General features: G+C 46.0%; 1 protein-coding gene across 1 annotated transcript in view; it reads left to right on the top strand.

Moving 5' to 3' along the window:
• OXSR1 (oxidative stress responsive kinase 1) overlaps window positions 1–7,129 on the top strand; it is a 127,220-nt gene extending 120,091 nt beyond the window's left edge. Inside the window, exons 15-18 of the mRNA XM_090047785.1 lie at window positions 928–980; window positions 2,506–2,574; window positions 3,599–3,663; window positions 4,345–7,129. Of these exons, the coding sequence (XP_089903911.1) occupies window positions 928–980; window positions 2,506–2,574; window positions 3,599–3,663; window positions 4,345–4,419 (262 nt within the window). The 3' untranslated portion in view covers window positions 4,420–7,129. The remainder of the gene's footprint in view (window positions 1–927; window positions 981–2,505; window positions 2,575–3,598; window positions 3,664–4,344) is intronic.
• The last annotated feature ends 5,515 nt before the right edge of the window (window positions 7,130–12,644 follow it).

Raw genomic sequence — 12,644 nt, 5'->3', positions numbered from 1 at the left:
GAAAGGTACCCTGGTATTTGTATGGTCCTTTCCAAATTGTGTGTGGATCAGGTAAGACTGAATTCTGGGATTCAGGGAGTCCTGGGATCCTATGTGCCTCGTTAAAGAGGATGGCATATGGCACCTCGGCTCACGGGGAGGGTCTCAGCTGTGCTGGAATGCTCTGTTGCCCTGCTGGGACTCGCGTGAGTAGCTGCCAGCAGTTTGCTCAAGAGACCTGACATGGAGTAATTAAACAGCTCTGTTTGGCTTATCCAAGCATGACTATGTAATTGTGGTAAGCCTGAAAAACAAAACCTTTCTCCAGTTCAGCAGATGACAATATCACCTTATTTATAGCTTCCTTCCCTAATGTAGACAGAGCCCCTCTAGAGCTCTGGGAACATAAAAGACCTACTTAAAACACAAGATAAATTGGCAATATTAACAATATCAGTAAAGAACCGCCTTTGCCTCCCAAGAGGCTTTTGCTTTGGCTGCTGGGAGAAATGTGGTCTTGCGATCTAACTCTGGCACAAATTTGGTGACAGCATCAAGCAGATGGTTTAATCTCTGTGCTTCACTTCCTTTCCTACAAAATGGGGGTACTTCCTTACCTCACAAGGGCAGACTCCAAGGATGATTCCCTTGCCAACATGAGTAGGTTCAGATACAGGAGAGAAGCTCTGGCTGTGTCAGAGCTTGGCAGGGCTCATGGAGGAGGAGATGACCACCCCACCCTCTGCAGGGACTGTGTGCTTCAAAGTTCTGGATAAAGGTAGCTGGCATCTTTTGAAATGAAAACATCCATTTACCACTTTTTAAAAGCTGAATTTTGAAAGAAGCCTTTTAACTGGACTTCAGAGCCCCTCAGCAGTCTGGAATGAGCTCTGCCTAACACCTGCTTCCATGTCTTTAAATTCTTGTAATGCTCTGTTCTTTCCATAGAAATTCAAAGAAAGAACTCAACGACATTCGGTTTGAGTTTACCCCAGGGAGAGGTGAGTAGATGGGAGGGTGGAGCCCACCTTTGTTAAAAGCGTACTTTATATCTAGACATCCATGATACGGGCATGGAGCACGCTTTTAAAATAAATCCCTTCTTGTGAAACTATGAAAATTTGACCATCAATAAAAACCCAGCTCAGAGTTTGACAGTGTGGTCATTGGGCAGCTAGAGATAAGTTGTCACAAGCAGGCGGCCTGCTTGGATCAAGGTGGAATGAATACCAGCCTCTGGCTGCTTTACTATTCAGTCCATCCAGAAAGAACACAGACCAACTGCAGATGCATCCTTAGCCTGACAAAGGGTAATTATACCCGAAAGCTTGCAAAGAAGAATTTTTTCCAACTATTTGAGTTGGTCTAATAAAAGGTTTACTCAAAGAACCTTGTCTACCTATGTCCTTAGGCCAACACTGCTACAACCCACACCCCTGAAATGTCCTAGCACTGGTGTTTTGCAGGATAGTTGCCTCCATATTGCAGATAAAACCACTATAACACAAGCCATTGGGGTTTCTTGTGCCTCAATACTTACTTTGCAGGCTGCGAGGCTACCTCCCCAAGCTTGAAAGTTCTGGGTGTTCCCATAAGACCCTGGGATAATTAAAATGGGGTAAAATAATACCTATCTGTCTCCTAGGATTGAGGGGCAGAGGCAAGGGGCACATTGACTGAACTCTTGCAATGACCTTGAACTTGCCTGAATATCTACCATTACAGTGTTACCTGTGGGTAATTTGGGCAGCAATTTAATGGTGAAACTTTATTTGCCAAATACAGTTGATTTCTACATTAAAAGCACTGTGTGTTCCAAATCACAGCTAATTTGTGCTGAACAGCCTGGCTTAGCTGTTCTCACCTCTCTAAGCAAGATGTACTCTGCTTTGCTAGCTGTTCTGCACTGTATGAAGGCTTGTTCCTTGTTAATTGGAACTGGGGTAGATGCAGTTATTCGTATCTGTGCTGTGCAGGAGACCTGTTAAACATTTGCAGCTGCAGACCATGTCTGGGAAAAGGAAAGCTCTCGGCCTCGGGGCTTGCAGGACTCGTCAACTGCTACACATGTCAGCCAGTCGCCTGGCTGACAGTCGAGCCTGCTTCGTGTGTCTTAACCTGTTCCATGCTTAGGTTAGAAATGGAGCCAGACTCACTGCTGTTGTTTCATAATATGACCAGATAGTGACTTCTAGATTCTCTGATGCCACAAATTTCTCTTCTGACATGCACGTTTTAAGATTTTTAAATTACAAAGCTTTCATTAGCAACCTAGAGAACGTAACTTGGTGAAACAGTCTTCACATAACTTATGTTCATCATGTCTGTCTTGCATAGACTGTAATATTTGCCATCCCTTTAGCTAGAGACCATAGCTTCTTTCCAGATGTTTGCCTCCTACTCCATATGGCTTAGTGAGAAACTTGTTTTTAGTGATGTAGCTATACCCCTCTTGTCTGACTCGGTATATGGTGTTCAAGACCTGCTGTACAGTGAACTGAATGTTTCTTATCTTTGCCCCGACAGATACTGCTGACGGTGTGTCCCAGGAACTCATCTCGGCTGGTCTTGTGGATGGCAGAGATCTAGTCATAGGTGATTACAAGTGTTCCTGTAATATTTCTGTCTTGGGCCATCTTTGCATGTGGAGAAGAGAGAGGCTAGGGAAAGCTTCTCTTGGAATTGTTCTGTTCCCTATACTGTGCTCAGTATTACTTCCAAAGGAATTTTGCCACTGGGCAGATTTGAGCTCCATGGCTCTCAAAGCCCATAAACTGTTCAGACAAAATATTGGAGAAAATGGTCTTTGTATTTTAACTTCAGGACAGATGGAAATAAGCTGGGATATAGTCAGTGTAATGGCTGCACTGGGGTTTGGACACTGTGTTTATAGGAACCTGAGCTCAGAACAGTTGCAAGTGTCACTAGTGAGGAAACAGTGGCTTCACTTAACCCCTAATGGTTGTTGGTGAATATTATCAGTCCACTGTTTAGTTCTGAACCACCAGCCCCAGAAATACTGCCAGTGAGACATTAGCCCAAGTTACAGGTGCAGTTCAGACGACTCAATACCCAAAATGGGCACAAAACCGCCCCCTCGGAAGGACACTGCTTTTCAGAGTTGAGCCACAACAGTTGCACAAATGAAAGATGTAAATGAGGCAAAATGTCCTTGGCCTAGTTATGGGACTCTATTTCATACACCAGCCCTTGTATCTTTAAAGCTTGCTTAGTATGAGTAAGGTTGAAGAAACAAGGGTTCAGTGCAGTGGTGTCATTGGTTGGCCCCCCGATGCTGGATCCAGATCACCACCCCTGAGCCAGATCTGGACCCTGCTCTGAGTGGGGTCAGGGAGCTGTGGAGGTTAATGCAGCCATCACTTGCCCTCTGCTGTTGACACGCATCCCCAGCGGGGCTGTGTACCTCCGATTTTCAGCAGCAGCCCCCACCCCTACTAACGCTGCCGCTGAAATCTTGACCCATCCAAAAGCCCTGTGGACCAGGTAGCACTGGTTTGTGGGCTGTATGTTTGAAACCCCTGGTCTATTGGGATAAGAATGAGGGTTGTTTGTAACCTTGACTGTCCTAATGCCTGCCTGTGGTTGTGTGTGCTTTCAGTTGCAGCTAATTTGCAGAAAATCGTGGAAGAGCCCCAGGCAAACAGATCCGTCACTTTCAGACTGGTATTTATTCCTGCTCCCTTATTAAGCAAATTGTTGTTTACATGTGTAAACATTTAATGGCAAACTTCCCTCATCCTAGTGACTAGGAGCATTGAAATATTATGTTGGTGTTATCTGCTCTGGAAAAAACCACGTGTCCAGGCAGATCAGAAAGGTTTTGGCCAAGGAGGTGGATTTAGAGCTGCTGTGGACTCCTTCTGTACAGGAGATGGGCAGGTTCCTGGCTATTTCGTTTTGAGACAGAAGAGAGAGTAAGAAAAGCCGAGTAAAGGGGTGTGTGGGGGTTTAGGAAAGCCCTTGATTTTCCTATGAAGGCAACAGCGAAGGATTCTTGCAAAGAGGTGGTGAAATCCAGAATGGCTAATGTTGGGGGTGGGGAAGAAAGGGTATTGATGAGAGTGAAGGTGAGCCACTGTAAATACAGGAGATTCTTAGGAGTACTGGGTGCATGTTTCATCCCAATTAAAACATTAGCTGTGTAGTGAGTGAGCCCTGGCAAAACTCAGTCCCAGCTCTTCAGCACCAGAAGATGCACATATTTAAATGTAAATACTGCCATCTGCTGAATACAACCTAGGGCTTCCCTGTCCTTGCTCCCTCCCCAGACTCTGCCATGCCTCATCGTGCTATAAATAATGCATAACATAATACTCTTCAATTTTCTCCCCCATTGTGCTCCAGGCATCTGGCGTCGAAGGCTCCGATATTCCTGATGATGGCAAACTTATAGGATTTGCACAGCTCAGCATCAGCTAAACTACAGCGCCAGGCAGTTTCCCCACTGAGAATCCACATGTGCATATTTCTAATGCTTCTGTTGGCCTGAAAAAACAAACAAACCACTACTGCCAAAGAATTGAACTGCAGCCCCCTTTCTAGGAGCTTTAACAGTTTTCCTAAACAGGATTGCAAACCTTCCTGAAATTACCAATGCCGTTTACAGCTTTTGTAAACCACTCTTGTCCGTGTTTGAATCTCCTTCATCTCAGACGTGCAGATCCAACACTTCATTGCCTGCGTGTTCATTTTATTATTGCCTTACTTTAAAGGAAAGAAAAAGAAAATACTACTGAGTACGAAACAGGGGTTCCACTGCTCTAATTAGCTAGCCTCCATGTTTGCTGACATGCAGTTTCATGTGTGTCCTTTGCTATCTTTGCACACGCTTAACACTGAAGGGACTTTAAATGTTGCTGTTAGACCTGCTTCTCTTTGCATTTGAAATACCAGTGTAAATGTTGGTTGATCACTTGGGATGCTAGAAATCTGGCTTCTGGCCAGCTGTGTTGTTGCAGCCCAGCTGGTTTGAATGCTGGTGCCTAAGAAAGTGAGCCGAGCCTTAACCGTAAGAGGGCTAACATATTTCCTTTTTTTTAATCTCACTGTTGAGAGGTTCCTTGAAATCAGTGTCCTAGGAGCAAACATCAGTTCTTCTGCCCCTTTGTAAACTGCTGATAGCCTTAATTTTTCTTTCTTTCTTTGCTTTGTTCCACGTTGGCGTCACCTATGGCATGGGGCAGATCATCTTCATTTCTCACATGCTGGTTCTCGCTCAGAGGGTGTCCTTGGACTACATATGAGGCTGTAGAATCCTTCTTAAAGCAGAGCTGCGAGGCAGCGCTCTCCACAGGCTGTTCTTGCAGGTGATCAATAATACCAAAACATGACAGGGGAAAAGAAAATCCATACCACTCAGCATTTGGAAAGCATATGTGTTGAATTTTATTCTTTAAAACATAATACCTTTTGCTTGATGATGAGAATCCTCCATGCACTTCCATGTTCTTTGCAAACAGGTACATGTGGAACCATCCTTGTTCTGGTTTTTACAGCAATAAAAACTGCCAGTAGAAAAGTACTAGGCAAGCAATCTCTGGACCTTGCGTCCCTCCTGCACTAATTGCTTGGGTTTTCAGATCACTTCTCAGTCCAAGCGGCCAAGTTTTGATCAAGATGTTGCTGAAACCACGTTAACTCGTATTTAGGTTTTTCTTTGTATGTGGTGTTTTGAATTTGAATTTCTACATAAATAATATAAATTATACTTTGAGTTTAAAAAGACACTTGTAATGCAATATGTGAATAATAAATGGTGTTGATCTTTTTTTTCCACCCCCTTCCTACTGTTTCACATTTGGCCTTTGTATCTGCTCTTGGCTTCAAAGTGTTTTATACATTTAAATTGTAAGCCTGTAATTTAACACAGAGCTATGGAAATGTCTTTCTCTTTCCATCCATTGCAAACCATACAGAAATGAAGTGTTAAAAATGGGACAACTGGGTTCAATTAGGACTTTTTTTATTTCCAAGTCTTCTACTGAACAATATATATTTATATATTTCCTCTATGAGCAGCTATGGAAGCTTCTCTTAAATTTTGCATGGTGTTTTTTATACTGCACTTGTTTCTTTAACCTGTAGTTTAAAATCAGAGATCTCCCAGCTGGCACTGCCAGATAAGCACAACCCTGTTACTTGCTCAGTGCAAAGGGGAGGGCATTGGCATGGGGCGAGGGGAAGAGGGTGAGAGACCCCTTGCTTCCTCCCCCGTCAGCCTCCAGATTCTGAGCTTGAGACCTATCACCCGAGTGGAAAGCGCACGGCACAGATTTCCACAGAATAACAGGTAGCTAGTTTGGGGATCGAGTGTGCGCGTGCGTGTGTGTGCGTGTTACAAGTCCTGGCACTTTTGCCGCCTTTTGTGTGACACACAGCACCCGAGTGGCTTCTCTTGTAAGTACTTGTTGGCTTTGGAAGAGCAGGCTGCAGACTACACTTCCGTGAAGCCCAGTGGGCAAGAGCTACTTGGACTATGGAGACCCAATAGTCTTGGTACAGTATTACTTTACTTATGCCTGCATGCCATGCATACCTCATTGTTCATTTGCGCACTGGTGCTGAGAGATGTAGGAGTCAAACTGCTCAAATGAAACAATGCAGTATCTATTTATTAAATGAATCCTGCCCCACCTTGATCTAAGACTAGTACAGAGCACGAATTCACACTGACCCCTCGGTCTCCTTCCCCCCCCCCTTCTTTCTAAATAAATGAAAAAAGCAACTCTAGTGTATTTGATATTAGATCTCTAGACCTTTTTCTTGGTAGTGATCCAACATTTTGCTTGGGATGCTACAGTGCTAGATTATTTTGGTTTCTGAGGTGATTAAAGTAAGTGCCAATGCTGTTCATTTAAAAAGATTGTTTTTCCTAACGTCACAGATGGATTTAAGTTTTTTTTACTAAATTCCAAACCTAGAAGCAGGCAATATTTTTTTTTTTTTTTAATTTAGTTGATACTCTAAGGATAATGTTCTATTAATGAAACAGGTTCCTCTTCACAACTTTGGTGTATTGTAGATTATAATGAAAGATGTAAAATATTCCGCCTTTTTTTTTCTTGATTTGACTTTGTATTTTACTGCATGTATCTCTAATTTTTAATCAATAAAGAACAAATTGTCCATTGCCGTGAGCGAGGTGCCATTTTGTCTCCAGAGAAGTTGGATTGGGCATTGGTCTCGGAGCGGGGCGGTCTCGGGTAATGGGATTGTACTGCACAGCTGCACTTCAGTTTGCATCGGAGCATGCTTTCTCCTTCCTGAGCCTTCACTGGAGGTGGCTGGGGAAGGATGTATCCTTGCATGAAGGCTTCACGTCTGCAATGCAGGCTACCTGGAGGTGTCCAGTCCTAGCCATAACAGTTAGCTCCGTGTTAAGTGCTATGTTGTGCACGTCTCTCATCTCCCTCCCTCAATCAAGGACGCTGCAAGTTGGGATTTAAAGTATGTTCTCCATGTTCATGCTATTAGAAGCCTGCAGGGTACTTTCATGAGCCATCTCTGTTCTGTTTCTGCTTTAAAATACTGTTTGGCCCCCTCCATGGTAAGAGATCTGACTGAGGAAAGTATGAGGGCTTCCCTTTAAAATTTAGGCAAAGCCAAGACTTCTCTGAAATCATAGAATCAGAAAATGAGGGCTGGAAGGGTCCCCAGGAGGCGAACTAGTCCAACCTGCTGCTCAAAGCAGGACCATCTCCAGCTACATCATCCCATCCCAGCTGGGCCTTAAACACCTCCAAGGATGGAGATTCTGCCAGTTTTCTAGCAGACCTGTTTCTGTGCTTCACCACCCTCCTAGTGAGAGTTTTTCCTACTATCCAGCCTAAACGTCCCTTGCTGCAACTTGCTCCTGTCATTTGCCAGTACTGAGAACAGCCCAGCTCCATCCTCTTTGCAGCTTCCCTTCAGGTAGTTAAAGGCTGCTATTCAATCCCCCCTCTGTCTTCTCTGTTGCAGACTAAAGAAGCCCAGTTCCCTCGGCCTTTCCTCTCTGTAAAATCCTCCCACTGTGAGGCATGCAGCAGCCAGGCTGTTCGTAGCATCCTGCGTACAGCTACGTTTAATCATGTAATCCATCCGCTTTAGCCCCTAATGGCAGGGGTCTCTGCTAACAATTGTTCCAGCGTGATCAACTGCAAAAGCGGTAGATGTCTGCTGTGAAAGGTCTTGTTTGAATGCAAGATTGCCAGGAAGGTGGAAATCTTGACAGCCAGTCCATAAAAATCTTATTGTAGTAGTTTAAAGTTCTTACGATTATCAGGTGTTGAACCACAGCCATTGTCATCCATAACTAGTATTGTGTCATAGTTTACACGGTGACTGGACACTGGCTAAACAGAGCGCCTGGGCAGCTTTGTGCATAACCAGTCAATTTTTAACAGTGCCCTGTTGTACTTGTCTATGGATAAATAAACCTCATGTCATCACCCTCCTGCCTTAAATACCTAGTGGGCAGAAAATGAAGGCTTGAATAATAGGAATATTACTTGGAGCAGAGATAGCAGTTGACTTCCTAGCGTTAGTCTGGCTTTGCAAACCCTGGGGCTCCAACTAGAATCCAATTCCTTGAACATCTCTACCCTGAGATGAAGCGATATGGAGGCGGGGGGTGGCTTGCTTGTTTGTTTTTGTTCCTTGAGGAAGTTTGGAAAATCATCAGAAATTTTTCCAAGTATGATTACAACGAAAACAAAAGAGAATCCCCTCCATGGCCTTTTCAAATGGCTTGACTCCCAGGTCCAAGGGGCCTTGAGCCGTGCACTGCAGAATTTGGCTCTTAGCATTTCTGAGGAACATCTTATGCTTGGTTTTGATGAAGGTGCAGTATATGCTATTGGGCTGTGCTAAAATCCGGTGGGGAGTTGGTTCTAGCAGGTTGGGAAGGAAGAGGGTTAAATTAACTAGCTCTGTTTGAAAGTGGTGTTATAAAATGGAGGTATGAAGCCCTTGGGGAAAAGAGGGTGTTCCTTTTAGCTTTCCTTATCTGTGAGGAGCTCATTCACATTTGTTTTATCAGACCCTGAGGCTTTGCTCCAGTATACCGAGCTCCCTGTGACATTGGCTTGAGCAACCTTCCAGCTGCGCTGTCTTGTCCGCTGGGGTCATTTTTCATTTGGATGCTCTCATCTCTACATCTGCCTTGTACCGTTTCTCACCCTCGCCCCATGGCGTCGGGCACTGTACAGATCCATGGGAAGAAATAATATCGGTGCTTCAAGCAGCGTGCTGGCTAAATAGACCAAGAGGGAAGGGAAGCGACAAAGAGGTGACTGCTCAACTCCAGGCAAGCGGGCTGGTCCATGCCTGGGTCTGGTTCCTCAAGCTGCTCTGGTGACGGGGACGCTGCCACCTTGCAATTCTCGCAACACCAGAGCTTGAGGTGGCATGAAAATGTACCAGGTCAGGAAACCCCCCTCTCACCCCACCAGGTGGGTAACAGGTGCACTTACAATCTCTCACTTGGTTAAGAAAGTGCTAACCTAGGTGAATGGGATCAGAAAATTAGGGTTGGACGAGACCTCATCTAGTCCAGCCCCGCCGTGCAAAGCAGATCATCTCAGCCAGGGGGTAGGGCTGTTGGCTGTAGCTTCCTCATGAGCTCTTCAGCCTGGATTTGTACCGGGTCCCATGGGTCTTCTCTCTCTGCACAACAGTATGGCTAGTGTGCATCAGCCACTTCTGTTCCTCCATGGGGTCTAGGCCCAGGCAGAGCTGGTCATGCCAGCGCTTGTGGGGAGCTGTAACTACGCTCCTTCCACTTGGTGCCCTAAGCCCAAACTTGGAGCGGCTCTCGTGTCAGCGTTCCCACCTGGAGGAGGCATCTGAGCCGTAGTTATTGTGTCCTCAAATCTCCAGCCTGCACGTGCTTCCAGGGCAAACTGCTCTCCCCCTCGTCTCTGTCTGCTGTTGCATATAGCTGGATGACACCAGCCGTGGTACACCCAGGGCATAAATGTACCTTAAACTGCTACTGTGTGTTGAAACATGACTTCCACTTGCACCGCACCCAGGTTTGGACCAAGCTTGCTGTATCATAAAGTGCATAAGGCAGCACATCTTAGTCTGCTGTTGAGCCTTCCAGCTCTGGTAGCCATTAACTTCAAGTGTCAGGGTGTGACAACTTAGACTGGCATTGAATAACCGGAGCCCCTTCTGCAGGGTTCTCTCTGCTGTCACGTGCAAGGCCAGCAAAAACTAATTGCCTAGTACAGGTAAGTTTTCTTAACTAGTTATGAGGCCAAGGTATACTTTGAAACCTTAAGGCGATTGTAGGGTGGCTTAAGGTATGCACGTGCATCCCATGAGGGTGCAGGTACTGAGCTTGAATTACAGCCACAGAGTTGTAATGGGAAGGATTGCCTTGAGTGGTGCTTGCTGGAAGCAGGGTGCAATGTAGCCAGGCTGGCGCTAGGGCTGTGCAAAATTTCACTGGGTGTTTCATTTCAAAGCTGTTTCGACTTATTTCAAGCCCCAAGCAGGGAGCAAGTAGTGACAGCAGTCAGGGCAGGCAGATCCTGGCTGTGGTCCCCCGGGGTAGGAGGGGAATCCCCCTCCCTGCCCCCTCTGCCTTAGGAGCCATGCCAACTGGTGTCTGGCCATGCCTGGCTCTGTCGCTGCAGCAGCGACGGGGGAGTTCCTGGTGGACCCTACCTTGGGTCGCTGTCGGTGGGACAGGGAGAAGGGAATTAAACCTCTTCCTGGCCAGTTCAGCCCAGGCTACTGCTGGGGCTGGCCATGCCCCCACTACTGGGGCAGCCAGCAGAGAAGTGCAGGTCTGTGCTGGTGGGACAGGGGAGGGAGGCAGGGAATAAACTTCTTCCCTGCTCCCTTCCAAAGCCAGCGTCTGGCCAGACCCCCACCCCTGCCTGCCCCGTGTGTCCCTGCTGTGGCTGGGGAGTGGAGGGGTGGGGCCAGCCCTGCTTTGGTGAAGCTGAGAGCCCAGCCCAGAGAGCATGCTGGGATGCTGGGGGACTTTGGTTTAACTGAAACCAGGAAGGGGTCTAGGATAAATTGCATAAACTGGTTTGAGCTCAATCAGTTAAGTCTGATACTACATTCAAGCTAGTTTATCTCAAACCGGTTTGGGCCCTTTTGAAACTGCTTTATGTGCACTGAACTTAAGTTCTGCTACAGGTTTAAACCAGTTTCTGATCACTTAAACCGGTTTATGTGTAATGTCTGTCCCTAGCCCAGACATGCATGTAAAATTGCATTTATTCGCATCCAAAGACCAGCGTTACAACATATGGCCTGTTTGGCGGGTCCTAGGACATGTGTCTGTTCTCCCATTGCCTTGCCCTGGTCATTTGGACTGGTCTGACTGGTCAGGTTATGAGAACCGCTCCGCTTGACAGGCTGCACTGTGTTGGGTAGGGGGAAGGATTTCTGCAGAAGACTGCACCTCTTTTCTTATTGGGACACTGCGGGTACCTCTTCATGCTTGGAGAGCCTCCATGATAATGTACTCCACCTGGAAGATTACAAATGTTACTTCAGTGAACAGCTTTAAGCCAGTTAGAACAAGCCACTACTCTACTGTTGAAACTAAAAAGTCGAGGAAGACTTAGTTTCAAAATAATCATTTCCATTTTGCTTCTCCAAATCTAGTTGCCATCTGAGTCCATGCCAAACTATATTCCCCCATTGTTAATTTAAAAATAACTTTCTCCTGTATAAAGCAATGCACCAGAGATGCATCCATTCCAGCCAAGTTTCAAACTGTTGGAAGATTCACTGTTTTTAGAGGCCATAGAGGAAGGAAACAAGGTATTTCCTAGGCCTAATAATACGCTTTGCATTTACTAGCTAGTAAAATCCTCAAAAGATGCCCAAGTCCTTGAGGAAAATGGCGCTCCTTGTATCACAGGAGTTCCTTAGTCTTGACAATTTTATCCTGCCCCGTTTGGTTGCAGCTTGCCAGGCTGGATACATGCTTTACTGAGGTGGACACCAATAGCTGAAGCCCCACATTTACTAAACTGGTTCTACATTGTGGATGCTCATATTTGAGACTCACAGGGTCTGGATCCACCACTCTGGTATTTAGTCTTTTTCATGGCTGGGGTCATCTGAACCCAGCACACTTTCCTGCCTATGCAGGGGGTTGGACTCGATGATCTATTGAGGTCCCTTCCCACCCTAACGTCTATGAATCTACGTAGGCCGCAATCTTCCAGTATCTGGAACTTGTAGTATCCCATGAGGCAGGGCACTGCTGGCATCAGACTTGGTCAAGATCTTGCAGAGCAGGGTTTTGAACTAGGGTTTTAGAAGCATGGTCACTAGCTTCTTTTCTCTTTGCCCACCCTACTCGGTCTGGGCCTGACTTCACCGAAACCAGGTTGATTCAACATTCTTGATAATGTGTCGTGGGGTGTCTGAGTCCTCACCTTAGAAACTTGGGCATCAGCACTTGGGTACCCCAAACTGGAGGTTGTTTTGAAAATTGTCCTCAGCATCTTATAGATTTCATAGACATTAGGGCTAGAAGGGACCTCGGGAGATCATCGAGTCCAGCCCCCTGCCCAAAGGGCAGGAAGTCAGCTGGGGTCATAGGATCCCAGCAAGATAAGCATCCAATTTGCTCTTGAAGGTGTTCAATGTAGGTGCTTGAACCACCTCCGATGGCAGGCTGTTCCAGA

This window comes from Crocodylus siamensis, chromosome 5 (genome assembly GCF_052110815.1).
Source record: "Crocodylus siamensis isolate JL-2025a chromosome 5, ASM5211081v1, whole genome shotgun sequence".
NCBI lineage: Eukaryota > Metazoa > Chordata > Crocodylia > Crocodylidae > Crocodylus > Crocodylus siamensis.
Note: the sequence above shows the minus strand (reverse complement) of the source record. Positions and strands in the feature narration are given on the sequence as shown.